At 44.2% G+C, this 27,791-nt stretch overlaps 1 protein-coding gene across 1 annotated transcript in view; it reads left to right on the top strand.

The window, feature by feature from the left end:
• The window catches only part of LOC308611351 (spermatogenesis-associated protein 31D4-like), a gene marked incomplete at its 3' end in the record, with an annotated part of 243,645 nt that overhangs the window by 192,955 nt on the left and 22,899 nt on the right, over nucleotides 1-27,791 (top strand). The window contains 3 exon segments of the mRNA XM_081260170.1: nucleotides 18,389-18,434; nucleotides 19,011-19,071; nucleotides 19,350-20,049. Of these exon segments, the coding sequence (XP_081116296.1) occupies nucleotides 18,389-18,434; nucleotides 19,011-19,071; nucleotides 19,350-20,049 (807 nt within the window).

Genomic DNA, 27,791 nt, shown 5'->3' with positions numbered 1-27,791 from the left:
GGTCATTTTGGGGGGTTGATTACAAAGCACACGTCATGGATTCTAGATTTTTAAACGTTAAAAACTTTCCCCTAAGAGAGAACAACAGACCTTAAAGATGATCTCTTTTCACTCTTTTGATTTAATCATATATACCTTTTGACATTTCTCAAGAAAGAGCCTACAGACCAGATATTGTGTCAGGCCTATCTTTCCACGTAGCGTCGAATTGGATTCAATCAGCAGCCGAGTTTGTCATCCTAACAACGTCCTGTGGAGTTAGAAGCTCACAATTACAAAGTGCTTCCACATCAGTGATATCGTTTGCTTCTCACAGTAAACCTTAAGGAAGGGAAGGGAGGTAATGTTACCCCCACTGTACAGATCAGTAAATTGAGACCTACTGCCACTTTGTCTGGCTTATTGGACGAGACAGCAGCTTCCTTGGAAGGCACAGAGGGACTGACTCTGAGGGGGGCGCATAGGAAAGTTTCCGGTCGTGGCAGCAACGTGTCTCTGCAAAACAGGATCCTGAAAAGGGGGTTTTCGGGTAAGGATGTGGTAATGAAATACTAGAGCGGGAAGACAAACACTACTTAGGTCACGCTGTTGCCTACGGAGAGCTCTGGGTGAATGGCTTCCTTCCCTAACTCTCTGCTTTCTCAGTCCTATCCACTCTTCAAAGCCAAACCCAAATCCCACAGATCCAGGAGCCGTTCTTGAGTATCTAGCACAGAGAAACCATAATAACGACACCTTAAGATTTCCATGTGCCTTAGCTCCTTACATCATGATAAGCTTTCGAGGTAGGCTTCGTAGTCTGTTTTACAAATGAGGAAAGTGAAGCTCAGAGGGGTTCAGTAACTTTTCAAGCTGACACAGCTAATAAGCAGCAAAGTCTGGATTTCAAACTCCATCACATCACAGCGGCCTCACCTTCCTGTACATGTATCACACCTTGTATATTGCCTGCCCACGTGTCCCTCAGTTCATCAGCCTTTTGTTGTAAGTTCTTTGAGGGCAGAGAGCAAGCCTTATACTTCTTTGTAACCACCCCCTCCCGTACTTAGCAGAGCCCCATGTACACAGTAGGTTCTCAAGAAGCATCATATGTTAAATATCTATTTGGTAGGAACAGTAGTTACGGGATTTTTTTGGTACTCTGAATGTCAGGGTCTCTGCTGTATATAATTAAAACAAGAGTGAACATGGAAAAAAAAGAACAAAACAACCAATGGGTCAAAGAGGAAATCAAGAGAGAAATTTAAAAATACCTCGAGACAAACAAAAATGGAAATATACCAAAATTTGGGGGATGCAGTAAAAGCAGTTGTAAGAGAGAAGTTCATAACAATAAATACCTACCTCAAGAAACTTTACACTTCAAGGAAGTAGAAAAAGAAGAACAAATGAAGCTCAAAGTTAGTAGAAGTAAGGAAATCACAAAGATTACAGCAGAAACAGAGACCAAAAAGACAATACAGAAGTTCAGTGAAACGTAGAGCTGGTTCTTTGAAACGATAAACAAAATTGACAAGTCTTTAGCTAGAGTTACCAAGAAAAAAAGGGAGGACTCAAATAAATAAAACAGAAGTAGAAGAGGAAATATCACAAATGGTACAACATAAATACAAAGGATCATAAGAGACTACTATGAAAAATTATACACCAAGAAATTGGACAACCTAGAAGAAATAAAAATTCCCAGAAATATACAACTATGAAGAGAGAATCATGATTAAGTAGAAAATAGGAACAGACCAATTACTAGTAAGAAGACTGAATCAGTAATCTAAAAGGAGGTCAACATCATTAGTCGTCAGGGAAACGCAAATCAAAACCACAATGTGATATCACTTCACACCTGTTAGGATGGCTATTATCAACAAGCCAAGAAATAACAAGTATTGGTGAGGATGTGGAGAAAAGGGAACCCTTGTGCACTGTTGGTAAGAATATAGACTGGTGCAGCCACTGTGGAAAACATTATGGAGGTTCTGCAAAAAATGAAAACTATAACTACCATATGACCCAGTAATTCTACTTCTGGGTATTTATCCAAAGAAAACAAAAACACTAACTCAAAAATACATATGCACCCCCATATTCACTACAGCATTATTTTACAATAGCCAAGATATGGAAACAACAGAAGTGTCTATCAATGGATGAATGAATGAAGAATTTTATATACATTATATATACACACACACACATACACACACGATGGAATATTACTCAGCCATAAAAAGAATGAAATCTTGGGCTTCCCTGGTGGTGAAGTGGTTGAGAGTCTGCCTGCCGATGCAGGGGACATGGGTTCGTGCCCCGGTCCGGGAAGATCCCACATGCCGCAGAGCGGCTGGGCCCGTGGGCCACGGCTGCTGGGCCTGTGCATCCGGAGCCTGTGGTCTGCAACGGGAGAGGCCACAACGGTGAGAGGCCCCCGTACCACAAAAAAAAAAAAAAAAAAATCTTGCCATTTGCAACAACATGGGTGGGCAGCATGATGCTAAGTGAAATAAGTCAGAAAGAGAATGACAAATACTATTTGACCTCTCTTATATGTGGACCCTAAAACAAACAAACATAACACAAAACAAGCTCAGATACAGGAAACAGATTAGTGATTGCCAGAGGCAGGGGGTGGGGTGGTAGGAGAAATGAGTGAAGGGAGTACACATTTATTTTTAAATGTTTTTACATTTAAGCAAAGAATCTGTGTTACAGGTCTATGACATAACTTCATTAAAGGAAAGGGGGGAAATTTATCTGAAAATGAGTAGACATTATAAGACTGAGGACTAAAGGAACTATATGAATAAGCACTCTTCTCTTGTTAATAAAGTGGTTTCCCTCACTTCTCAATTCTGATACCCCTATACACGTGTACTGGGTTTGAGCAAGTAATCAAAGAGATGATGAATAATGGTTAAAAAAAAAAAAGAAGAGACAAATTTTTAAAAAATAAAATACTGTTAATTCTGTGGAGGTTTATTAATGAAAAATAATGTTTAAAGGGGGCAATGTTGCTCATTCTGGTTCTGAATGAGTCCTTCCTCTCTATAAAAAGCAACAAACTTTGTGACTATATAGTGAATGCTCCCTGCCCCCAGGTGCCAGGGTTGGGGGCTGCAGGATTCAGGGCACTGCAGGCCTTTTCTTCTTTGTCACACAGCCTCTCTTGCATCTTCTCTTCCCTCAGTTTCCATTACCTCTCTCTTTCCTGGTTATCTTCACTTTTCTCTAACTGCTCTTTCTCAGGTCCTCTGCCGGCCCCTGGTCTATTTCCCCAGAGCTTTGTCCTTCACTCTCCCATTGTGCAGATTCCCCAAGGGACATCTTCTAAACCCAAGACGCCCATGTCGTCCACCCTGTATGTTGAAGACCCCTACTTACATCTTCAGGCTGCCCTCTCTGCTGAGCTCCAGAACTGGACCCCAAATATATTTAATCACAGGTGTTTATAAAGTTTCTACTATGTATGACATAACTGGGTAGAGGATATCTCCACCTGTTTAGGTAATTCAAATTTGACATATTAGAAACTGAACAGATCATCTTCTCTGTTTCTGAATGGCATCAACAATCACCCAAGCCAGAGAGGGAAAGAGAGAGAGAGAGAGAGAGAGAGAAGGAAGGAGAAGGAGGGAGATGGAGGGAGGGAGGAAGGAAGGAAGGAGGAAGGAGAGGAGGGAGGGAGTGAAGAAGGAAGGGGAAAGGGGGAGGGAGGGAGGGAAAGAAAGGAAGCAAGCTCAGTGCTCAGCCTAGTTCGTGGTCAAGAAGTTACAAAGTTTATACTGCGGAAGTATAAGTCAGTAATTGAAATGCAATTGAGATATGGCATCCATGATGTCTATGGAATAAAAACACTCAAAAGTACCTAATTCCACAAATGCTAGGACATTTCTAACATAGAAGTGTATTTTATATGTTCTCATAGGACTGCTTTAAGGATTGTGGCTAACTTAAGTCTTCTATACCAGGAAGCTGACCAGATTCCCCAAGGAAATGCCTTGGACCTCCACACCCAAAGCACTGGGTTCAGAGCACTGCACACTAAAGAAATGACTCCCACCAAATGCTCATTCCTGACCAGGCAAAAAATAACTCTCCCTATTCCTGAGGTCTGATAGCAGGTGTTTCAGTGAAATGCCAAAGAATGAGCCAGGAAAGAGACACATCATATTCAAAAAAGCCTGTGCCAGCAAGGAGAGCGGGGGCAGGAGATGGCAGTAAACTGGGGACTTAGAGGAACAAAGAACACAGAGACAGAGCAGGTGTGGTAGGGAGATGCTTTCCTGAGATCCGTGACCTTCCTTTGACCACACACATCAGAGAACTGTTCAGATGAGGTCAAGAAACTCAACAGTTGGTATTCAACGTACCAACTTGGCCAAATGCATCTGTCAGTGTGACCTGAATTGCCTTGGGTTTCACCTATTTGTGGGCGTAAATAGAGTTCGAGAAATGGTATCAAGCAAAAATTTCCTGGTTTATAGTTCTGTCTTGTTGTAGCATTTTGGTCCCTAAGTACACACACACTGAGCATCCTCAGAGGTGTTTGCATGGGTTTCAAAAACATGTTCCATTTGTTCTTCCACTTTGGCAGCCACTGGAATGTCAGGTGTCAGCTAAGGTATCCGAGGATGGCTCTGTCACACTGACACTGCTGTGTGCCCTCCATGAAAGAGCCATATTTTCTAGTCTGCCAGGAAACCTGGAAGAGTGGTTCACGCCCTGAAGATGGCAGGGCAGCCCTGTGCGCCTTTCACTCTCCTTAGGGCCGTGCTCCATGTAGAAACACAGAGATGCTCCTCTTTCCTTGGGACACAAACCTAGTGCAAGGGGCTGAACAGAGGAATAATACCTTCTTGCCTCCTTCATTTCTCCATCTCTGCATCCAAGTATTTGAATCAAAATTATTCCAAAATTCAAACTATTTTGTGAAATGCTTATATGTCATGTTGGGCCTGATACTTATAAAGTGGATAAAAGGTCTCTTCTAAGAGCTTCAGGGTTGAGAGAGAGCACCAGAATGGTAAGTCAGCTATAGACGCAGCGACTACGTTTTCAAGGTTTAGTGGACAGTTCCTATTTCAAGTAGTCTGCTCCATAAATACACTTGTCTTCAGACAATGTGAAAATAAAATGACTGGAATACTGTGGAGCAAGGAGTACAGTAAGGCGCAGCAGGGTTTCATGAATTAACTATGCAGTAAGGACCTAGAGGTTTTTTTAACCATTTTTCTTTTCCTTTCCATATATGAAAATAAATTGCTAAAGAAGATGAACTTCTGGGACTTCCCTGGTGGCACAGTGTTTAAGAATCCACCTGCCAATGCAGGGTACATGGGCTCGAGCCCTGGTCCGGGAAGATCCCACATGCCACGGAGCAACTAAGCCCGTGTGTCATAACTGCTGAGCTTGTACTCTAGAGCCCGCGAGCCACAACTACTGAGCCTGCGTGCTGCAACTAATGAAGCCCGCACGCCTAGAGCCTGTGCTCTGCAACAAGAGAAGCCACCACAATGAGAAGCCTGTGTACCACAATGAAGAGTAGCCCCCACTCGCCGCAACTAAAGAAAAGCCCGCACTCAGCAATGGAGACCCAACGCAGCCAAAGATAAACAAACATTTTTTTAAAAATCAAAAATAAATGCGAAAATGTTTTCTTTTGCTATAATAGTAAAATAATGCATTTTCTCAATCTGCTGTTGTTCTTTTTAAAAAGTTGGTTTTGCTCTTTTTTTTTTTTTTTTTTTTACAAATAGAAGTTTCAAATTTTATGTAGTCTGAACAGTTGGTCTTTTGTTTTATGATTTCTTAAAAGGATTTTAAGCTTAGGAAGTCATCCTTGGTTTTAAATTCACAGATCTAATACCTTGTTGGAGCAGGCATTTGGAAAAGGATGTTTTAAAAATATTTAACTTTTTAATATATCTGGGATTTATTTTGTTATACACTATGAAAGATGGGTCTAAATTAATTTTATTTCCCTTAAATTCCTACCCAGTTATTCCTGCACAAGTTAATGAATAGTTCTTCCTTTCTCGTGATGTCACTTTTGTTTCCTAGCCAATTCTTGTATGGAAAAAAATCAATTCTGGACTGTCTAGTGTGTGTTCTATATCTTTATATTTTTCCTTCTTTCTGTAGTGTCTTATTTTAATTATCATAGCCTTACTTTTTTTCACCATAGAGTGTTTATTTTCCATATAAAAGGGCAGAAGCTAACATGTGAGCAAAAGGGTAAAAAGCGTGGAGCTCGTGTGGGAGACCATGACAGGTGACTTGAGGCTGAGGGTGGTGAAGGCTGGTCCAGGGGGAGAATTGGAGGTTGGGATGAAGAGATGGGGTCAGATCCAGGCCCTGTCCTTCAGGCAGACCATGAGACATGTTGATGCCAAAATTTATGGGATATAGCAAAAGCAGTTTTAAAAGAGACTTCTCACAAAAAATGCTTACTGGTCTTGGAGAGTTTCCCAGAGAGGCATGGGGTGAGGGATGGTGACGACTGCTGTTCACCCTGGGGACAGAGTCAACTGGCGGCAGCCACCGTTGGCGCTCTCCCCACCATGTGGACACTGGTGCTGGTGGGCACCACTCCCTCCAGCTCAGCTTTATGCTGTACTTAAATATCTAGTGTGGCTGCCGTTCATATTCTTCATTCAAAAATTTCTTTGATAAACTTATCAATTTTTTCTTCCTGAGAACATCAGAATCTAGTCAGATTCTCCAAATTTTCTTAGAATATTTATTGGACTTTGTAAATCATTATGAGGGTTGTCATGAGTTTGTGTATTATTTATGTATGAATTTACACCCATTTTCAATCAACTTTTGATGTTTGTGATGACAGAACACAGATTAGAGTCAATGAATTAGTCTAAAATAGTAACAAAGACATTTTATCTCAGTTGCCTCCTTCACTTGAGCAATTCATAGCCAAATTAAATTTAATCCCCTTTCATTTTTGCACCTAAATGTCTGGTGGAGATGTAATGCAACAATCAAGGATCCAGTGACTGGCCTCAGGGTGCAGAATAAAAGACACAATGATCAACATTGTCAGTGAATGGATTTGGAAACACTTGAAGGGTAGTTCACGTTTCAACTTTTAACTTTCATTTTAATTCGTCAGTATTTCAAATGGAAACCCATGATCCCCTTCTGCAAGAATTTTCACCTTGGGTGTTTACAATTCTTTTCTCTTATTTCCTTTGCCCTCTTCATGCTTGTGGTATCTGTACAGCAAGTTCTCCTGGCCCTAATTCTTAGTACTCTTGAAACTCTCCTGACAGCAGAAAGCAGTGATCAGACAGGTTGAATGATTCAATGGAAATTTAATCGGATCTCATTTTAGCTACGTGTAAGAAGCAACCTGCTGTGAACTAGAATTGTAATGCTGGAAGTTATCTGATTCCTACAGGCCTCTCTTCCTTCTCTGCCCTGGTGAATGACTGCTAAAGGAAGTTAAAGCATGTAAAACATGATAAACATTGATTTCTTGCCTTGGCCATTGAACTGGACATCTTGCCTTCTTGCAGGTAAAACTGAAGAGGAGTGTGATAGATTCTAACTTTTATTTATAAGGGTGAAGCTTTTAAATGTACTCACTTAAGTTGCTTCTTGAGGCAGTAATGTCCTATTTCCTTTACATTAGACTTCCAGCTTTGAACGCAGTTTATAAAGCAAAACAAGATGAAACAAAAACCTAGACAAAGCAACCTCTGTCAGTAGAACACTTTAACAAAGACTGATGACCTGAAGAAAAGGGTTGACAAGATGCGATTGGTCAGTTCACTGCTCTGAAGGAGAGGCATCCTTTATTTGTGGCTGCCTAGGGAAGGCCAGTTACAACGCAGAAAAGCTAAGAAATGGTAGGAGAAAGTGGAGAAACAAACAGGAAAAGAGTGAAAAACTGCACATAAGAAAAATGGAAGGTATAGAAGAAACAGCAACTTTTACAGTTGATTGTGCCACAGTTCAAGAAGAGTATAGCGACCACTGTTACATTGTTGGCCCCCCGTGATCTCCCAGTATTTGCCTCTGTGTAGTCCTCTTTCTTAGAACCTGAGTTGGGCGTATGACTTATTTTAATTAACTGGAAGTGGCAGAGTCATGCTCTATCAGTTCTTGTTCCAAGCCTTAAGAAGTTCTGCTTTTGTTCTCTTCAGAGCCATGATCTGCTTTATAAGAATGCTGTTAGCCTGCTACAGCTATGTGGAGAGGCTGTCAGAAAAGCCACATAAGAGGGAGAGGCCCTGAGAGACAAGCCTGGCCATCCCAGTGTCTCAGTCAAGCCCAGGCCCCTGCTGACCTGCCAGCTGGATGAATCCACGTGAGTAGCCATCAGTAAGATCAACAGAAGGGTCACCCAGCCAAGCCCAACCCAGATTGCAGAATTATGAGCAAATAAAATGTTCATTGTTTTAAGCCACTAATTTGTGGGGTGGTTTGTTATACAGCAAAATATAGCTCCTGGCATGTTAAAATGAAGTCAGTGATCAAGACGCAGTGACTCTACTCTCTGAGACAGTATTGTGTGGACTGAAGATGCACGTCTGGGACCAAAGCAAGCTTGGTTCAAATCCTTACTTTTTCACTTTTTAGCGCTTATGGCCTTGGGCAAGTTATTTAATCTTTCTGGGGCTCAGTCTTGTTATCTGTGAGTGAGAGAACTATTTCTTCTCTCACAAGATAGTTAAGAAATGAAATGAGTGAAAGTTTGGGGCACAAATTAAGTACCCACCAAATCTTATATTATTTGTTATATTCCATTTCCTTCCTGTCGTTCCCTCACCCCCTGAGGGGATAAAAGTGATCCAAACTACATTAACTCTTTAGGGTAGCCCCGTGACCTGCTAAAGGCAGTTCTGTCATAGGTCAGTTTTGCACTGCATATGTACATTTGGCAAACAATTCTTGTGTTTTTATGAAAAAGAGGTAAACTCCTAAAATACAGGTGATGGATTTTTTAAATGATAGCAGGTTTGTGGGGCACTGCTGGAGACAATGCACATGTGTCCATGTCCCAGACCGCCTACACCTGCTCCTCTGCAGTATCACAGCTGTTTATTAGACTAAGCTGGGGTCACCAAAGAATACTCAAGTTACATTCAGCTTATTTTATTGCAGAAGGCATGAAGGCACATGCTGTATTTCCATTTGCTTTTCACAAAAATGCATTACTATCTCAATGGTTTGTGAAGTTCACTTAGGCAAAAATTGCAGATTTCGAGGTAGTACTGCATAAACTTTGGTGTTTGTTGAGTCCTTGTCTTCATACTGGAAAGAAGCAAGTCCTACATTGAGTGACTAAATTAGGTGCAGACACCAAGAGAAATCACACACATGCACACACATGAAAGAAAGGATTAAGGAAAAAAGAAAGAAACCTGCTCTGGCCTCAGTTTCCAATTTGTAAAATGAGAAAGCCAGACTAGAAGGTTCTCCAAGGTCACTTCCAGCTCTGAGTTTTACCAGACATCTCAAATTCGGTGCATTTATTAGCCCTTTGTGAGATTAAAAACACAGGTTGTTCTCCAGCAAAACTTTAATTGCAGAGCTTTAATTAGAAAAAAATCAAAATACTCTTTCAGATTATGCTTTTGTAATTTTAGTTTTAATTGTGTTTTTATTGTTTCCATATTATTTTAAAAGAGAGATGAAAGCTGCAGTTTGACAAATTGCTACATCCGTCTGCTTGCCGTACAACTGCCCTAGCAAGTTAACTTAAAACAACTTTCTAAAATGTACTTTTAATGAGAAACTTAGACCCCTGAAATTTGTATAAAACATTTTTTTCCTTCAGACTTCTTATAGGGCTGTAGAGTTTCCATACCTCAGTGCCAAGAGCATGGCAGAGGAATTTGGCTCAGCTTAGTAATTACCTTGTGTTAGTCTAGCTCAAAGTTGTTTTTCTCTTAATGGCTTAAGAGAGCCATTCAAATGCTTTGATTCTAGTAATACAAGTTTTAATGGGCAAGGCAGGTGAATGCCCATGTAATGTTTAGCCTATTAAACTGGCCATATCCAAAGCTTATGCAGAGTAAATTCTTACTAGGGACTCTGAATAAGGGCAGATCAACGTGGACAAAAGCTTGAGAAAATAAGAGAGCTAAAGTAAGTCTGGGAATGTCCTTCCTCTCTCCAACTAAGATCCTGATTATAGTGGACATTTATTTTTGCCTTCTTTCATGGCGAGGGGAGAAGAGCTCCCCAAAGTCTCCCTGTGTGCTTCCAGAATGTTGATTCACCCGCAGGCTTCACAGTGGACCATGTATATGAGACCACGGTTTCTCAGACTATCTGTGGTGAAGGACCAGTTTGCTTCATCTCCCACACCCCCATCCACTGTGGACTGGTACTTGTATAAAATATAGTAAAAATGAATCACTGGAAAAATGACACACGAACTATGACATACAAAATATAAGCCTCAGTTTTTATTATTAAATTTAATGACTCTCTCAAATTGCAGTACAAGTTTCTAACCATCCTCAGTTTCTATACTTACCTTTTTTTTTAACATCTTTATTGGAGTATAATTGCTTTACAATGGCGTGTTAGTTTCTGCTGTATAACAAAGTGAATCAGCTATACATATACATATATCCCCATATCTCCTCCCTCTGGCATCTCCCTCCCACCCTCCCTATCCCAACCCTCTAGGTGGCCGCAAAGCACCGAGCCGATCTCCCTGTGCTATGCGGCTGTTTCCCACTAGCTATCTGTTTTACATTTGGTGGTGTATATATGTCCATGCCACTCTCTCACTTCATTCCAGCTTACCCTTCCCCCTCCCCGTGTCCTCAAGTCCATTCTCTGTGTCTTTATTCCTGTCCTGCCCCTAGGTTCTTCAGAACCATTTTTGTTTGTTTAGATTCCATATCTATGTGTTAGCATATGGTATTTGTTTTTCTGACTTACTTCACTCCGTATGACAGACTCTAGGTCCACCCACCTCACTACAAAGAACTCAATTTCGTTTATTTTTATGGCTGAGTAATATTCCATTGTCTAAACTTATCTTGTTGTAGATGGTAACAAACATGTGGAAACAGGCATTGGTCCACGGACCACACTTTGAGTAGCACTGACCTAGACTAGGCCAGTAGTATTCTCTGGTTCCCAGTAATTATTTCATGGGTGTTCTTATGACCTGAGCTGGTCCCAGTCACTTGAATGTTGGAACTTTGGTTGAGAAACTGGGACAACAATTCTGTTTTTCCTGGCTGGATGCCACCTTGGGACTATAAGAGAAGTGGCTTGAGAATGAGTCAACACCAAGAAAGCAGAACCAAGAGGTAGCAAGTCAGAAACTGAATCTGCTCCTGTGTTATAGAGAAATAGAAGCCAATAAATTAAAAATTTTGCTCAAGCTAGAATTCATTAGGTTTTCTATCATCTGCAAGAGAAAGAGTCCTATGTGATATAATTTGCATGTTTCCCCCTAACTCTCAGTCACCTTGCCAGTCATCTTTCCAAAACAGAGATCTGGGAATGCCATTCTTCTGGTTATGAAAACCTTAGCTTCCCACTCCCTTGGTCCAGAGTTCAGGCTTCTTAAACTGTCATTCAAAGTCATTCACAGTTGAGTCCCCTTCTTTCTCAGCCTCATTTTTTTGGCTACTCTCATCCTCAGACACATGCCCAATGCTTTAGTGTGACCACACATGCACTTTTATATATGTAATAGGTTTGCTCATGTTCACTTTGGCTGGATTGCACTTTCTCTTCGCACACCCTCCTCTGATTTTCTAAGAATAGGAACTTGAGAACATAAGGTGTTCATTACTTTTAAATGTTAAGCATTATGCATCACCATCATTCCTGCTGACTCAAGGGCTAATTTTGAGAGTGTTGGCAGGAGGGCAAATTGATGCACCCAGACATTTGACAGAAACTGCATTTAGACTCCAAAGCTTTCATTTCACAGGGAGTCTGATATGGTTATATTACCAAAATCTCAGAAAACAACAAACTTAGACAAAGTGTGACTTTAAGTTATTGCAAAAATGAATAAGCAAGAAATGAAAACATATGTCTGCACCAAAATGTGTACACAGATGTTCATAGCAGCTTTATTCAAAATAGCTGAAAGTGGAAACAAACCAAATGTTCATCAGCTGATCAGTGTATAAACAAAATGTGGTATATCCATAAAATGAAATATTACTTGCCATGAAAAGAAGTGAAGTGCTGATACATGGAACAACATGGACTAACCTTGAAAACATTATGCTAAGTGAAAGAAGCCAGATATAAAAGGCCACATATTGTATAATTCCATTTATATGAATGTCTGGAATTGACAAATCTATAGAAAAAGTCGATTTGTGGTAAGCTAGGGTTGGGGAGAGTGATGAGATTGAAGGGTGAAGGCTAGGGGGAACAGAGTTTCTTTTCTAGAGTGATGAAAATGTTCCCAAATTGATTGTAGTGATGGATGCACAACATTGTGAATATACTAAAAGTCATTGAACTGTACACTTTTAATGGGTGAATTATATGGTATGTGAATTATGCCTCAACAACGTGTTTTTTTAAGAAAAAGAGTTTATAGGAGCTTTATTCATAGGTGCCAAAACTGGGAAGCAAGAAGATGTCTAAGGTGAATGGATAAATCAACTGTGGTACATCCAGACAACTGAATAGTATTTATTCAGCACTGAAAAAGTGAGCTATTAAGCCATGAAAATACATGCAGGAACCTTAAATGCATATCACTAAGTGAAAGAAGCCAATCTGAAAAGGCTACCTACACACTGTATCATTTCAACTATATGACATTCTGGAAAAGGCAAAACACTGGAGACAGTAAAAAGATTGGTGGTTGCCAGGGGTTAGGGTGGAGGATGCAGTGAAGAGGCAGAGCACAGAGGATTTCCAGGGCAGCGAAACTACTCTGTGTGATACTACAATGGTGGAGACATGTCACTATACACTTGTCTAACTCACGTAAACTATGGGCTCTGGGTGATAATGATGTGTCCATGTAGGTATGATTGTAACAAATGTCCCACTCTGGTGCTGCATTTTTTTTTTAATTTCCTTCCTCCCTCCCTCCCTCCTTCCCTCCCTCCCTTCTTTCCTTTCCTTTCCTTTCCTTTCCTTTCCTTTCCTTCCTTTCTGCTGTGTTGGGTCTTCTTTGCTGCGCGCAGGCTTTCTCTAGTTGCAGTGAGTGGGGGCTACCCTTCGTTGCGGTGCATGGGCTTCTCATTGCAGTGGCTTCTCTTGTTGCAGAGCACGGGCTCTAGGTGTGTGGGCTCCAGTAGTTATGGCTTGCGGGCTCAGTAGTTGTGGCTCACAGGCTCTAGAGCACTGCCTCAGTAGTTGTGGTGCACAGGCTTAGCTGCTCCGTGGCATGTAGGGTCTTCTTGGTCCAGGGATCGAACCCATGTCCCCTGAATTGGCAGGCGTAACCACTGCACCACCAGGGAAGTCCTGGTGCTGGATGTTGATAGTGGGAGAGGTTGTGTGTGTGTGTGGAGGGGTGTTGGGGGGGGTCAGATGGCATATGGAAGTTCTGTGTTTTCTGCTCAGTTTTGTTGTGAACCTTAAACTGCTCTAAAAATTAAAGTCTAGAGAAAGAAGCAAAGGAGGGTGAGGAGGAAGGGGGTGAGGAACAGGAAGAGGGCCAGGGCAAGGACGGAGAGGAGGAGGAGGTGACCTCACAAGGCCCATCTCAGTTGGCACCACGTCTGAAATTTTCCCTGCCTCTCTCTCATCTCCCTCCTGGCGGAAGAATTAATTGCTCTTTCATCTGTATTTTCATTGTGTTCTTATTCCTACTTCTTTTATAGTTCATATCACTTTATTATACTTGTTTGTAGGCCTTACTTACTGAACTATGACCTGCCTGAGGGCAGAGGCAATGCCTTATTTTCTTGATATTTCTACTAGAAATACTACATGGTAGAGTTCAATGAAAGTGTGGTGTGTGTATGAACGAAGAACATCTTAAAGCGGCAGTGTTCAGTTCAGTTTTAAAGGATTCTACTCTAGAATCTGTTTTTCTTCAGGCTCTTTGGTAACCTAAAAAAACCTCCCTCTACGTGGCTCATCCCTGGGACCGTGGCCAGGATGTGAGCGAGAGCACTGAGGACATGTGACAATCCTAGACGAACGACTTATCCCTACTGAGTCTCCACCAATAGGCAGCGTACTACTCTAGTAGAGCTTTTGGAAAATACTCTTTCTTGGGGATAATCTAACCATGTGCAGCCTGAAATCTGGAACCAGACTTCTGTGTAGTGATGAAGGTCAACTGGGAAGATGTCATTGGGCGGAGAGGAGAAGCTCTCACTCTACTGAAAGCCACCACTGCCACCTCAGGATGGCTGCCTGAAATGCTCTGGTGAGAGCTTTATTACAAGGCTTTGGGGTTAGATATATGTAAAATGTGTGACATGTGTTCCTGGGAGGGATGACATTTTAAGCTTTTATTATTCATTTATACCTTACTGAGAATCATATGTAATAGAGTTCTTGAAAGTAGGTTTTAAGAGGGCAATAGAGAACACTTACCAAGATACTGGTGCTAAGAATGAAAAGGAAAAGGTACCTAAGAGGTGATAGGATGCCAAAAATAGCTTTTCTTTACTTCCCAAATTTGGCCTCACTTAATGGATAAAGTGAATATTCTCAATCACATAACCACTTTAATTTTAGTACCAGGGCATACTTTTTAAGAAGTCACTTATTTATATTGTTTAAAATAGTAGCATTGAGAATGTGGGGAATTTAGTAGGCAGGGCTCTACTACTTACTTGCTGAACCAAATCTAAGGAAGTTTCTTCCCGTCTCTGAACTTCAGTTTTATTTACTGATAAAATGGGCACAATAATCCTGTACTGTTTACATCACAGGATGTTTGTGAAAATGCACTGAGATCGCTGAAAGCAAAATGTTTTATAAATTAGACAAATAAATTTATAATTTATCATTGATGTTAGTCTAGGAAGGATAAGTGCTGTGAACTTCTGCTACTAAATACCAATGGAGTTTATTTGTGGTTGGTACAAAAAGAAAAAAAAAGCAAAGAAAAGTGCTGTACATTTAGTCCTTTGTTTCTTTCAATTTTGAAGGAGCTCTACCAGGTTCTGAAAAGGAATCTTATTAACATTTTGGGAAAAGCCTTTTTATTGAAACTTCTTGTAAGTTTTACACGCAAGGCACACACATGTATGTAAGAATATCTAGCCAACATGTGCCCTTTTAAAAGAGAAAAGCTCTTCTATAACCATCTTCTCCAAGGATCGTTAATTTGTATCAGAAAATTGGAGAGGCATGCAGGGATACCTTCCTAAGGAGCATAAAATGTCTGAGCAGTTATCACCCATAGCATCTGTCCCTTCTCTGATCTATTCCAGAGATCACTTGCCAATTCACAAATGCCATGGGGGACCTCTCCTGTGCGGTTATGTAACTCTTGACCTGTGTAGGGCTTGCCCCTAAAACTGCACCATGAGGTCCTTAAGGACAGAGCCTGCGACTTACAGGTACTGGTGTCTCCTAGTTTCCAGCAGGAAATATTTATTAAATGAAAACTTGGCTGAGGCTGCATATCAAGGTCAGGAGGAAGTGGTGCCTCTTGGCAGATTTTATCCTCAGGGTAGGTTACCTGTTCCTGCATAATTGAAAGAAGACTCTGTGGGTTTGAAGGCTGTCTAACCCTTTCACAGGAGATCAAGTAACTGTGCTAGGCCATGGGTGTCAAATAAAGGGCATCACAGTTTAAGAAAGACATGAGAAATTAGGAGACAGTTCAGAGAACAGCTATCATGAAGATAAAGAGTTTAGAAAGGAAGATGTAGGAAGAGGGGAGGGAAATACTGGGATTATTTAAACCTGACAAGAGGAGCCTGAAAAAAAGCATGGCAGGTAGTTGAGTTTCAAACATTTATGGGGATGATTATATAGAGCAGAGCTTCTCAACCTTTGTGGCAAGGCACACTTAAGAAAAGATGATATTTACAGGGCCCACAAGGATAATCAGGTAAGGCTGCTCAAGACTCGATTCTTCTCTAAGGCTTTGACATTCCTGGGTCCCACTGTGCCACCAGAGGACTTAGCACAGCCTTTGGGTAGTGTTATGGACAGAATATTTGTGTCCTACCAAACTCGTATGTTGAAACCCTAAGGCGAATATGATATCATAGTATTAGGAGATGGGGCCTTTGGGAGGTGATTAGGTCACAACAGTGGAGCCTTTATGAATGGAATTAACGCTCTTATAGAAGAGACCTCACAGAGCTCTCTCACCCACTTTTTCTGCAGGGTTGCTGGGAGAAGACAGTTGTTGACGAACCAGGAAGTAGGTCTCACCAGACACAGAATCTGCTGTTGCCTTCATTTCGGACTTCCCAGCCTCCAGGACTATGAGAAATACGTGTTTGTTGTTTAAGCACCCAGTCTATGGTGTTTTGTTACGGCAGCCCAAACTGACTAGGACAGGGATTTGTGCACATGTTAGAAAATTGATGTCCCCTAGTCAGGGACTGTCTGTATTTTAGGTAGAGTAGGAAGAAGTAGGGTCAAAACAAAAGATGGAAGATTGGAATAAAATGAGAAAACACTTTATTCTTAGATTTGAAAATACCAGATTGGTTTGTCAAAGGGTGCGTGTGTGTGTGTGTGTGTGTGTGTAGCATGTGCTCAAAGTCTTTATGCAGTTTAAGCTTCACTAACTTCAGAAAAATAAGTGCTACAGACTTATCCTCAAGATCTCGTGAAAGTTTAATTATTTACATTTATTTTATAGTAACTTTAGTTTTGTGAATGTTGAACAATGAAGTCTTCATTTTAATTATTTGAGTCAGCCCCTCTGACTGAAGATGGTAACGGCTGACTGCAACAAAAAGCAAAATTCCCTATTCAACATTCACAAAACTGGATAAAAGAACTTTTAAGTTCTTTAGAACTGGGTTTGCGTAGTGAAAAGATTCTATAGGAAAGATGGATTTAAGGACATACATGATCCTGAGTATAAATGTGTGGGTACAAGCAAAAATTCCAGACAGTATTTCAGACACTTAAGGCAGTGGAATTGGTGAGACCCAGGTCAAGGTTCTACCAAACAGTAGAGGGGACCCAGGTAGTATCTGGGTTACCGATGGGACAAGCAGAAAATTTCATTACTGTAAATATATGAAACCATGAAAGGATGGAGTTGGAAAATAGGATGGCAGGGTAGGGCAGAGGGACCTGGAAGGCCCAGCAGGGGCGGAAGGGGTTGCTGGACTGGTGGGTGGGGGAGGGGCCGTGGACACACCCTCTCCATGTTGTCCCCTCCCCCACACTCAGAAACCCTTTGTGACTCTTCAGTGCTCTGTGATGCAGGCCTGGGACTGCTCAATAACTTCAGTAACTTCAAGCAGCCTTGTGATTCAGAAAACGGAATTCAGAAAATGGAACGCTCTCTCATTTTTGAACAGCTTACTGACCCATGTCCGAGCTGTGACTCAACATCCTTGGATACTGACCCAAACCTCGTCGTCCTGTGCGGGTTGGGGTTGCTTCTTCTGTTCCTGTGGTACCTGGTGCGCTTGCCATTTTCATCTATCTTTAGTAAAACCAAAGACATCCGAAAGGTAAGCAGCCCTGGGTGAGCCCCCAACGGAGATTCTTTATTGTTGTTTCCATTTCTATTCCCACATTTTGTGTGTGTGTGTGTGCATTTTTTTTATTAGTTTCTGCTTTATAACAAAGTGAATCAGTCATACATATACATCTGTTCCCACATCCCTTCCCTCAAGCATCTCCCTCCCTCCCACCCTCTCCATCCCACCCCTCCAGGCGGTCACAAAGCACCGACCTGGTCTCCCTGTGCTCTGCGGCTGCTTCCAGTGGAAGCCCATGTCCCATCTGAGTGTTTGGAGGACTCCAGGATAAAATCCCAAACAGTAATTCTGTGGCCCTGGGTTGGGTTATTTAGAGAGTTTGGGATCTCTGCAGGAGAACAGAGTTCCCCATTGCTTGATCATGCCTCACATTCTCATGTCAGGCATCACTCGACAAAGCCTTCCTTTGTGCTGGGCTGATCAGAGCAGCAATGCTGAGCCTCTGACCATAGGCTGGAGCCTGAGCTCCAGGATACAGGGTCTTATCTGAGGGACATGGACGTAACTGTTGGCCTCAGATGCTAGGCCCTCCTTGGGCAGATGACTTCTGACTGAGAATATCAAGTGTGGACCTCATAGTCGAAAGTCCTTCTTTGAGTTTGTCAAAGAAGAAAAAAATGGAAAGCATTTTAAACCTTTAAAATTGATAAAAAGAAGGAACATAAAGTTCTGTTAATTAAAAGAGAGTCATATTATTCATGGATAATGAATATCTGAGTTTCCTAGAGAAGAGTGAGAGAAATGAGCCCCAGCCCTTCATTCTTTTCTTTTGTTCTCAGCATCAGGGCAGAGCCAAGAGGAGAAGGAAAGGTGGAACACCAAAAGGTAAGGTTCTGCCTATCCCACCTGAACTCTCCAAGGGTGACCCTTCCTGCCTTTTCCAGGAGATCCAAGGTCCCTGATCTCTGAGGATGTCAACTGCTAGGTACAGTTTCTCTCAGAGACCAGAGTTCTAAGAGGAGAGGCTTGTGGGAAGGCAGTCAGAGCCTGAGACACTTCTCAGATTCCCTGCTCTGCTCATCGCTGGGCATAAAGCAGTGATGGACCTGGGCAATGGGTGTTTCCCAACAGGTGGCCAGGTGAGATGTCAAGAGTCAGAACTTCTGTGTCCTGACTTTGTAAAAGTCCTTTGACTTCCTGGATGATCAGATCCCTCTCTAAGGCAACACTGATCTCTGGGCTTCACATGGTGGTTTTGAGCATCACATGAGATAAAATGCATGTGAAAGTACTTTACAAGAAGCAACATACACATGTTAATATCACTGACCATTTGACCTCATCTACTAATTCTTGGGTCTTTCAGAGTCTAATATCCCAAGGGTTTCCCATAAGGGGACTCCTTTATTATCCCTATGCTTCTACCTTCATTACATATAACCCACTCTCCTGGTTTCTCAGGTTGGAGATGTCACCAGACAGAAACAGAGGAGAAAACGCAGCTGATTTCTATTCTGAAAAGGTGACTCTTTCCCCTTCTTTCCTGATCCCCCCTTAGCATGTTCTATGCAATTCCAGGGATTCAGTGCAACCTGCTGTAGTCATGGCAGGGGGTAGCATAGGAATGAGTATGTGATGAAGGCCTTGAGGTGAGGGCTACTGAGCATGTTGTGAACTCATGGATGTGGAGCAATGTGAAGGGGCAGCAGGCTTCCAGTGACCCCACCCCTGCCAGGCCAGCAGGTCCCCCTTTCCTTGTTCTGGTCCTGGTTGCACCTTTGTACTTCCTGTCTTCTGCAGCACCCTGGGCCGGCACGATGACACCACCCGCTTGCGTCAACTCTTATGTCCAGACCCCTTCTGTGAGGTGTGTAATAATGCAACTGCTGAGGTCAGTCGGCTGCTACTCCCAGAGGCCCTGGAAGATTCTACTTCCTCTGTGTCCCCGTTGGCTTCCACAGCTTCTGTGACTGAGTCATCGTTTACTCTGTCCCCTGCCTTCTCAACAGTCCCTCCAAGGGACCTAACACCAGCCTCTCTGCTTGAGCCTACCACACTGCCCACCTCCGTTCTCTCCCCTAACCCAATGACCCCCTTAGTTGACTCTTTTTCACCCACCCCATTGGGTCATTCTATGGCACCAGAGCCTTTTCCTTCCTTGGATTCCAAATTCCCTGTGGACTACTCCCCACCCCAACCCCTTGCCTTTCCCCGTCTCCTACCACGTGACACTCAGACAGCAGGTCCTGTTTTCCCACGAGAGGCCACTTTGTCTCCGGATACCGTTTTCTCTCTTGACCCCACCCTTTCCCAAGATATCAACCCCTTATCAGATTTGTCCCAGGCAATGAATCACCCCGATTCTTTTGCTTGTCATCATGCACCACCAGCTCTGTCTGTTTCACCACAGCCAGACTGCACTTTATCTGTCACTCAATCTAAATCAATTGCCATCTTACTGAAGCCAGTTCCTGAGAACTCACTTCCAGAAAGCCCTGGTGTAACGTTCCAGCTAGAGGAAGATGTGGGGAAAGGTCTGGGACACAGCCTAGAGAATGGCTCAAAAGATCACCTGTTGAATGACCCAAAGAGCTCTTCAGGTAAGGATCTGGGGTATGACTCTGAGAAAGACCTAAACAGTCAAATGGTGAGTCTCTCAGAGAAAAATTCAAGGGTGTCAGCAAAGAGTCTAAGTCGGAGACAACTTGAAAATGTCCTAAAAGTACATTTGAGCAAGAAGTTGGAGGACATACATGAGGGTCGGCTCCCTGAGACTGTGCATAATTCATGGCATGCTATCAAGCAAACATTGCTTCTTTCTGTGAAATCCCACACCCAAACAAAACAGAGAAGTTTGCCCTCATCAGTGGGTGAGGCCTACCCCCTGAATACCTTCCAGGACCTGACTTTGGTTGATTCCAGTCCACAACAGATGCTGGAAGCCCATATTAAAAGGTTTCCTATGAGGATGTTGTGGGTCCTTCCCCGCAAGGTCCTTGAATCCATACAGATCTTTAAATTGAAAGATGCCTCATGCCAGTCCTTGTCTCATGCCAACTTGCCCTCCTCAACCAATGTGATTTCTGAGGCAGACTCCAAATCTGGGAGCTTCAAGTCCTTGAGAGGAAGCTCTGCATCTCTCCATGGAGACAAAGTGGGAACAACAAATTCAGCCCCTGACCTGGATCGTTCTCTCCCTGCCACCTCACCTGTGGGCAAAGGAGGACAGAGGGTCCTGAGACAACCACGCTCTGATGTCAACCGTGGGCTGGCAGAGGGTGTTCAGAGAATTAAGGATGTCAGACAGACTCGTCTGCCTGTCTCCCTCTGCATCACAGGGAAAGCAGGTCATAGACAGACTCAACTAGACAACAGATATCCCCAAAAGCTGCTTGCAAAGCAAGCTGGGCCCTATGAGCCAAAGCGTAAGAGTGTGAGTTCCAGTGATAAAGGAGAAATGCAACAGGGCAAAAAGGTGGAGAAGTCAGAACCTGTTTCAATGCCCAGATGGTCTAGGGAGGTATTCACGGCTGAGGAGCTTGACACTCTTCAATTAAAAACTAGTGACATGTTGGCAACTAGCAAGCCAGGGAGCTCCCAAATGATAAATGTGAATGAGAATAAAGTAGAAACTACCGTGACCACTGGAAGCCCCCCACCCAAATTACCAGTTCCCCAAGATCCTAAATCATTAGACCTTAAAGAACAACTGTTCAGTGAGTTGAACTTTAAACTGGAGAACAGGGAGCATAGCCAGGCTCAAGGCCAACCCACTGACACATCCCTTGCTTCAGATAACTTGACTAACGAGGCCTCACTGACTCATGCCCAGGGTGTCTCAGGTGGGGACATGGGAGCTTCCCAGGTGCTGCATGTCCATTTGGAGGACAGAGGAATCAGGATGGAGCAGCAGCAGGAACCTTGGGTCCCTAAGCATGCCTTAAGGAGGTGCCAGGATAAGAATTTCCCACCAACTGCAAAGAGAGTGAGCCCTCTGGAGCCCAAGGCAGAAGAGCTTGATCGAGGGGATAAAGGGTTCGGGACATCCCAACTTAGGAGGAAGCGTTTCCCTACTCAGGAGATGGTACTAGAGAAGACACTTGCGAGCAAGTCTTCCCAGATGCTATCACAGAAGGGACAGCCTCTTCCTGAAGGCCATATCAGAAAAAGAATGAAGCACTTCTTGCAATGGCTTTTTTCTGGGATAAAATACAAAAGGCAAGAAGATGCCCAGGAAAAGGGCAGCCCCATATCAACTGTGCAGAACAGAGGCCTAGTTAAAAGTAGAACTGCCTTGACTGGGACAACTGAAGCTCAGAAAATCGCGACAGGCATCAGGAAGTTCCTAGATGAGAAACCGGGGTGTCAGTATGCAATGGATGTCACCTACTCTCAAGAGCCCCTTCCTTCCCCAGTGCAGTTTAGGAAAACTCAGCAAAAGGCGCAAGTGCAGGTCTGGACAGAGCCTGTCCAGGGGCATCCTTTCAACCACAGGGCTCCCTCCTGTAAACTGACAAATATCAAGTCCTGCCATCAAGAAGCTATCTTTGCTGGCCACAGTTATCCTCCAAGTAGTACAAGACAGATCAGAGATAAGAAGAGACACTCCCAGAAAGTTGTGGCATTCAAGGACCAGCGACTGTGTCACAAACATCCCCCACCAGTGTCCCACAGGGAGCCTGTGCCCCATCCAAGCCCCACCCGCAGGCGTCAAGCTGGCCAGGCACCCACCACTGCGCTCAGCACTGCTGAAGGCCCTGTGTTCAGACATCTGTCTCTACTGTCTAGACAGAAAACACTTCCACAGAATTTCCAGGGATGAAGACTTCCCATCCAGAAATAACTCCTTCCTTGTAGAGATTATTGATTCTCCCCAATAAATATTTATCTAATAATAGTGTATCTTTTCTGTGTACTGTGTACTGTGTTGGGGGCATGGGTTTTGGGTAACTCAGGGCTTATGTGTAAGGGAAAGGAAGGAGATAGTTCAGCTCTTACTGATTGCTTCCTTTGGCTTTGGCTAAAAGGTGACCAGTCCTCTGGAGTTCTTGCTGAGAAATAGATATTGTGCCCCTTCCACCCCCGCCACCCCACCCCCGCCCCGCCCTGCCCGAAAGCCCATTTCCTCCCTGATGAAATTTGAGGAGGTGGGCTTTGTCTTCTGCCACTTAGCTTAGCCTTAATGAACATGTATAGCAGCCCACATCTCCCCCGTCACTGAATGTTTTATATCCTTTAGAGAAGTAGGGGAGATAGGTCTTTTGTGGAAAATGTCAGAGTCAATTGCTGATAAGCATGACTCGGCAGTGTGCCCTCCCTTTGGGAGCAGCAAAGACAAACCAAAGGAGCTGCATGTGCATCAGCAGCCCCCATATCCTAAGACCCTGGAGGACCATTTACAGCAAAAACCTATCCAGTTCTTCTGGGGTCTCCCGTCTCTGCACAGCGAGTCCTTGCCCTCTGCTGTTCATGTCTTGGCTGACAGTTCCTCAGTCTTTATTTTCAATGGAAACTCGAATGTCTCCACAGGCCAAGAATCACCAGTGCTTCCCGATCCCCTGCCTCTGTCCTTGCCTGAGATTCAGCCTGAACCCTTGCCTCAAACCCTGCCTCAATCTCAGCCCCTACCTCTCACTCAGGTCCAGTCCCAGGCCGACCCTCAATCCCCACTCCCAGGCATACCATCTGATCTTCTACCCCAGATTAGGATCTGTGGAGTAAGTCTCCACAGACCTCAGGAGGAGTCAGAGTCTCCCTCCTCATCTGAAATTCAACAGCTGGAATGGAACATTTTGCAGAAACAACAGGAAAATTTGTGGGGTTTACCCTCTGTGGTCCAAAGATCTCGGGAAGACTTTTGTCCATCAGCTCCTAACACTCCTCGCCACTGGGCCCCCCAGGCCCACGTTTCAATCTCCGTCCTTCCTGGGGAGTTTCCTCTCAGTGATGAACTTCGGAAGAAACTAGAGCATCACCTTCGAAAGAGGTTCATCCAGCACGAGTGGGGCCTGCCCCACAGAATCTACGAGTCTGTGTCACTGAGATTGCCTCCAAATGGTTTTTCAGAGGCATCTGAGTCGGAGAGCAATAATGGAGTCTCACTGACCTCTGTGTTTAAGGGTCAGAGCAGCAAAAATGTAAATGTTGGATTGAGCCAAACTGGAAGCTTCCATGAGAGGAGCTCAGAAATGTTCCAGCTAGAGGAAGATGTGGGGAAAGATCTGGGACACAGCCTAGAGAATGGCCCAAAAGATCACCTGTTGAATGACCCAAAGAGCTCTTCAGGTAAGGATCTGGGGTATGACTCTGAGAAAGACCTAAACAGTCAGATGGTGAGTCTCTCAGAGAAAAATTCAAGGGTGTCAGCAAAGAGTCTAAGTCGGAGACAACTTGAAAATGTCCTAAAAGTACATTTGAGCAAGAAGTTGGAGGACATACATGAGGGTCGGCTCCCTGAGGCTGTGCGTAATTCATGGCATGCTATCAAGCAAACATTGCTTCTTTCTGTGAAATCCCACACCCAAACAAAACAGAGAAGTTTGCCCTCATCAGTGGGTGAGGCCTACCCCCTGAATACCTTCCAGGACCTGACTTTGGTTGATTCCAGTCCACAACAGATGCTGGAAGCCCATATTAAAAGGTTTCCTATGAGGATGTTGTGGGCCCTTCCCCGCAAGGTCCTTGAATCCATACAGATCTTTAAATTGAAAGATGCCTCATGCCAGTCCTTGTCTCATGCCAACTTGCCCTCCTCAACCAATGTGATTTCTGAGGCAGACTCCAAATCTGGGAGCTTCAAGTCCTTGAGAGGAAGCTCTGCATCTCTCCATGGAGACAAAGTGGGAACAACAAATTCAGCCCCTGACCTGGATCGTTCTCTCCCTGCCACCTCACCTGTGGGCAAAGGAGGACAGAGGGTCCTGAGACAACCACGCTCTGATGTCAACCGTGGGCTGGCAGAGGGTGTTCAGAGAATTAAGGATGCCAGACAGACTCGTCTGCCTGTCTCCCTCTGCATCACAGGGAAAGCAGGTCATAGACAGACTCAACTAGACAACAGATATCCCCAAAAGCTGCTTGCAAAGCAAGCTGGGCCCTATGAGCCAAAGCGTAAGAGTGTGAGTTCCAGTGATAAAGGAGAAATGCAACAGGGCAAAAAGGAGGAGAAGTCAGAACCTGTTTCAATGCCCAGATGGTCTAGGGAGGTATTCACGGCTGAGGAGCTTGACACTCTTCAATTAAAAACTAGTGACATGTTGGCAACTAGCAAGCCAGGGAGCTCCCAAATGATAAATGTGAATGAGAATAAAGTAGAAACTACCATGACCACTGGAAGCCCCCCACCCAAATTACCAGTTCCCTAAGATCCTAAATCATTAGACCTTAAAGAACAACTGTTCAGTGAGTTGAACTTTAAACTGGAGAACAGGGAGCATAGCCAGGCTCAAGGCCAACCCACTGACACATCCCTTGCTTCAGATAACTTGACTTACGAGGCCTCACTGACTCATGCCCAGGGTGTCTCAGGTGGGGACATGGGAGCTTCCCAGGTGCTGCATGTCCATTTGGAGGACAGAGGAATCAGGATGGAGCAGCAGCAGGAACCTTGGGTCCCTAAGCATGCCTTAAGGAGGTGCCAGGATAAGAATTTCCCACCAACTGCAAAGAGAGTGAGCCCTCTGGAGCCCAAGGCAGAAGAGCTTGATCGAGGGGATAAAGGGTTCGGGACATCCCAACTTAGGAGGAAGCGTTTCCCTACTCAGGAGATGGTACTAGAGAACACACTTGCGAGCAAGTCTTCCCAGATGCTATCACAGAAGGGACAGCCTCTTCCTGAAGGCCATATCAGAAAAAGAATGAAGCACTTCTTGCAATGGCTTTTTTCTGGGATAAAATACAAAAGGCAAGAAGATGCCCAGGAAAAGGGCAGCCCCATATCAACTGTGCAGAACAGAGGCCTAGTTAAAAGTAGAGCTGCCTTGACTGGGACAACTGAAGCTCAGAAAACCGCGACAGGCATCAGGAAGTTCCTAGATGAGAAACCGGGGTGTCAGTATGCAATGGATGTCACCTACTCTCAAGAGCCCCTTCCTTCCCCAGTGCAGTTTAGGAAAACTCAGCAAAAGGCGCAAGTGCAGGTCTGGACAGAGCCTGTCCAGGGGCATCCTTTCAACCACAGGGCTCCCTCCTGTAAACTGACAAATATCAAGTCCTGCCATCAAGAAGCTATCTTTGCTGGCCACAGTTATCCTCCAAGTAGTACAAGACAGATCAGAGATAAGAAGAGACACTCCCAGAAAGTTGTGGCATTCAAGGACCAGCGACTGTGTCACAAACATCCCCCACCAGTGTCCCACAGGGAGCCTGTGCCCCATCCAAGCCCCACCCGCAGGCGTCAAGCTGGCCAGGCACCCACCACTGCGCTCAGCACTGCTGAAGGCCCTGTGTTCAGACATCTGTCTCTACTGTCTAGACAGAAAACACTGCCCCAGAATTTCCAGGGATGAAGACTTCCCATCCAGAAATAACTCCTTCCTTGTAGAGATTATTGATTCTCCCCAATAAATATTTATCTAATAATAGTGTATCTTTTTTGTGTACTGTGTACTGTGTTGGGGGCATGGGTTTTGGGTAACTCAGGGCTTATGTGTAAGGGAAAGGAAGGAGATAGTTCAGCTCTTACTGATTGCTTCCTTTGGCTTTGGCTAAAAGGTGACCAGTCCTCTGGAGTTCTTGCTGAGAAATAGATATTGTGCCCCTTCCACCCCCGCCACCCCACCCCCGCCCCGCCCCAAAGCCCATTTCCTCCCTGATGAAATTTGAGGAGGTGGGCTTTGTCTTCTGCCGCTTAGCTTAGCCTTAATGAACATGTATAGCAGCCCACATCTCCCCCGTCACTGAATGTTTTATATCCTTTAGAGAAGTAGGGGAGATAGGTCTTTTGTGGAAAATGTCAGAGTCAATTGCTGATAAGCATGACTCGGCAGTGTGCCCTCCCTTTGGGAGCAGCAAAGACAAACCAAAGGAGCTGCATGTGCATCAGCAGCCCCCATATCCTAAGACCCTGGAGGACCATTTACAGCAAAAACCTATCCAGTTCTTCTGGGGTCTCCCGTCTCTGCACAGCGAGTCCTTGCCCTCTGCTGTTCATGTCTTGGCTGACAGTTCCTCAGTCTTTATTTTCAATGGAAACTCGAATGTCTCCACAGGCCAAGAATCACCAGTGCTTCCCGATCCCCTGCCTCTGTCCTTGCCTGAGATTCAGCCTGAACCCTTGCCTCAAACCCTGCCTCAATCTCAGCCCCTACCTCTCACTCAGGTCCAGTCCCAGGCCGACCCTCAATCCCCACTCCCAGGCATACCATCTGATCTTCTACCCCAGATTAGCATCTGTGGAGTAAGTCTCCACAGACCTCAGGAGGAGTCAGAGTCTCCCTCCTCATCTGAAATTCAACAGCTGGAATGGAACATTTTGCAGAAACAACAGGAAAATTTGTGGGGTTTACCCTCTGTGGTCCAAAGATCTCGGGAAGACTTTTGTCCATCAGCTCCTAACACTCCTCGCCACTGGGCCCCCCAGGCCCACGTTTCAATCTCCGTCCTTCCTGGGGAGTTTCCTCTCAGTGATGAACTTCGGAAGAAACTAGAGCATCACCTTCGAAAGAGGTTCATCCAGCACGAGTGGGGCCTGCCCCACAGAATCTACGAGTCTGTGTCACTGAGATTGCCTCCAAATGGTTTTTCAGAGGCATCTGAGTCGGAGAGCAATAATGGAGTCTCACTGACCTCTGTGTTTAAGGGTCAGAGCAGCAAAAATGTAAATGTTGGATTGAGCCAAACTGGAAGCTTCCATGAGAGGAGCTCAGAAATGTTCCAGCTAGAGGAAGATGTGGGGAAAGATCTGGGACACAGCCTAGAGAATGGCCCAAAAGATCACCTGTTGAATGACCCAAAGAGCTCTTCAGGTAAGGATCTGGGGTATGACTCTGAGAAAGACCTAAACAGTCAGATGGTGAGTCTCTCAGAGAAAAATTCAAGGGTGTCAGCAAAGAGTCTAAGTCGGAGACAACTTGAAAATGTCCTAAAAGTACATTTGAGCAAGAAGTTGGAGGACATACATGAGGGTCGGCTCCCTGAGACTGTGCGTAATTCATGGCATGCTATCAAGCAAACATTGCTTCTTTCTGTGAAATCCCACACCCAAACAAAACAGAGAAGTTTGCCCTCATCAGTGGGTGAGGC

The sequence above is a fragment of the Mesoplodon bidens genome (genome assembly GCF_964165515.1).
Source record: "Mesoplodon bidens genome assembly, contig: HAP1_SCAFFOLD_72, whole genome shotgun sequence".
Taxonomy (NCBI): domain Eukaryota; kingdom Metazoa; phylum Chordata; class Mammalia; order Artiodactyla; family Ziphiidae; genus Mesoplodon; species Mesoplodon bidens.
Note: the sequence above shows the minus strand (reverse complement) of the source record. Positions and strands in the feature narration are given on the sequence as shown.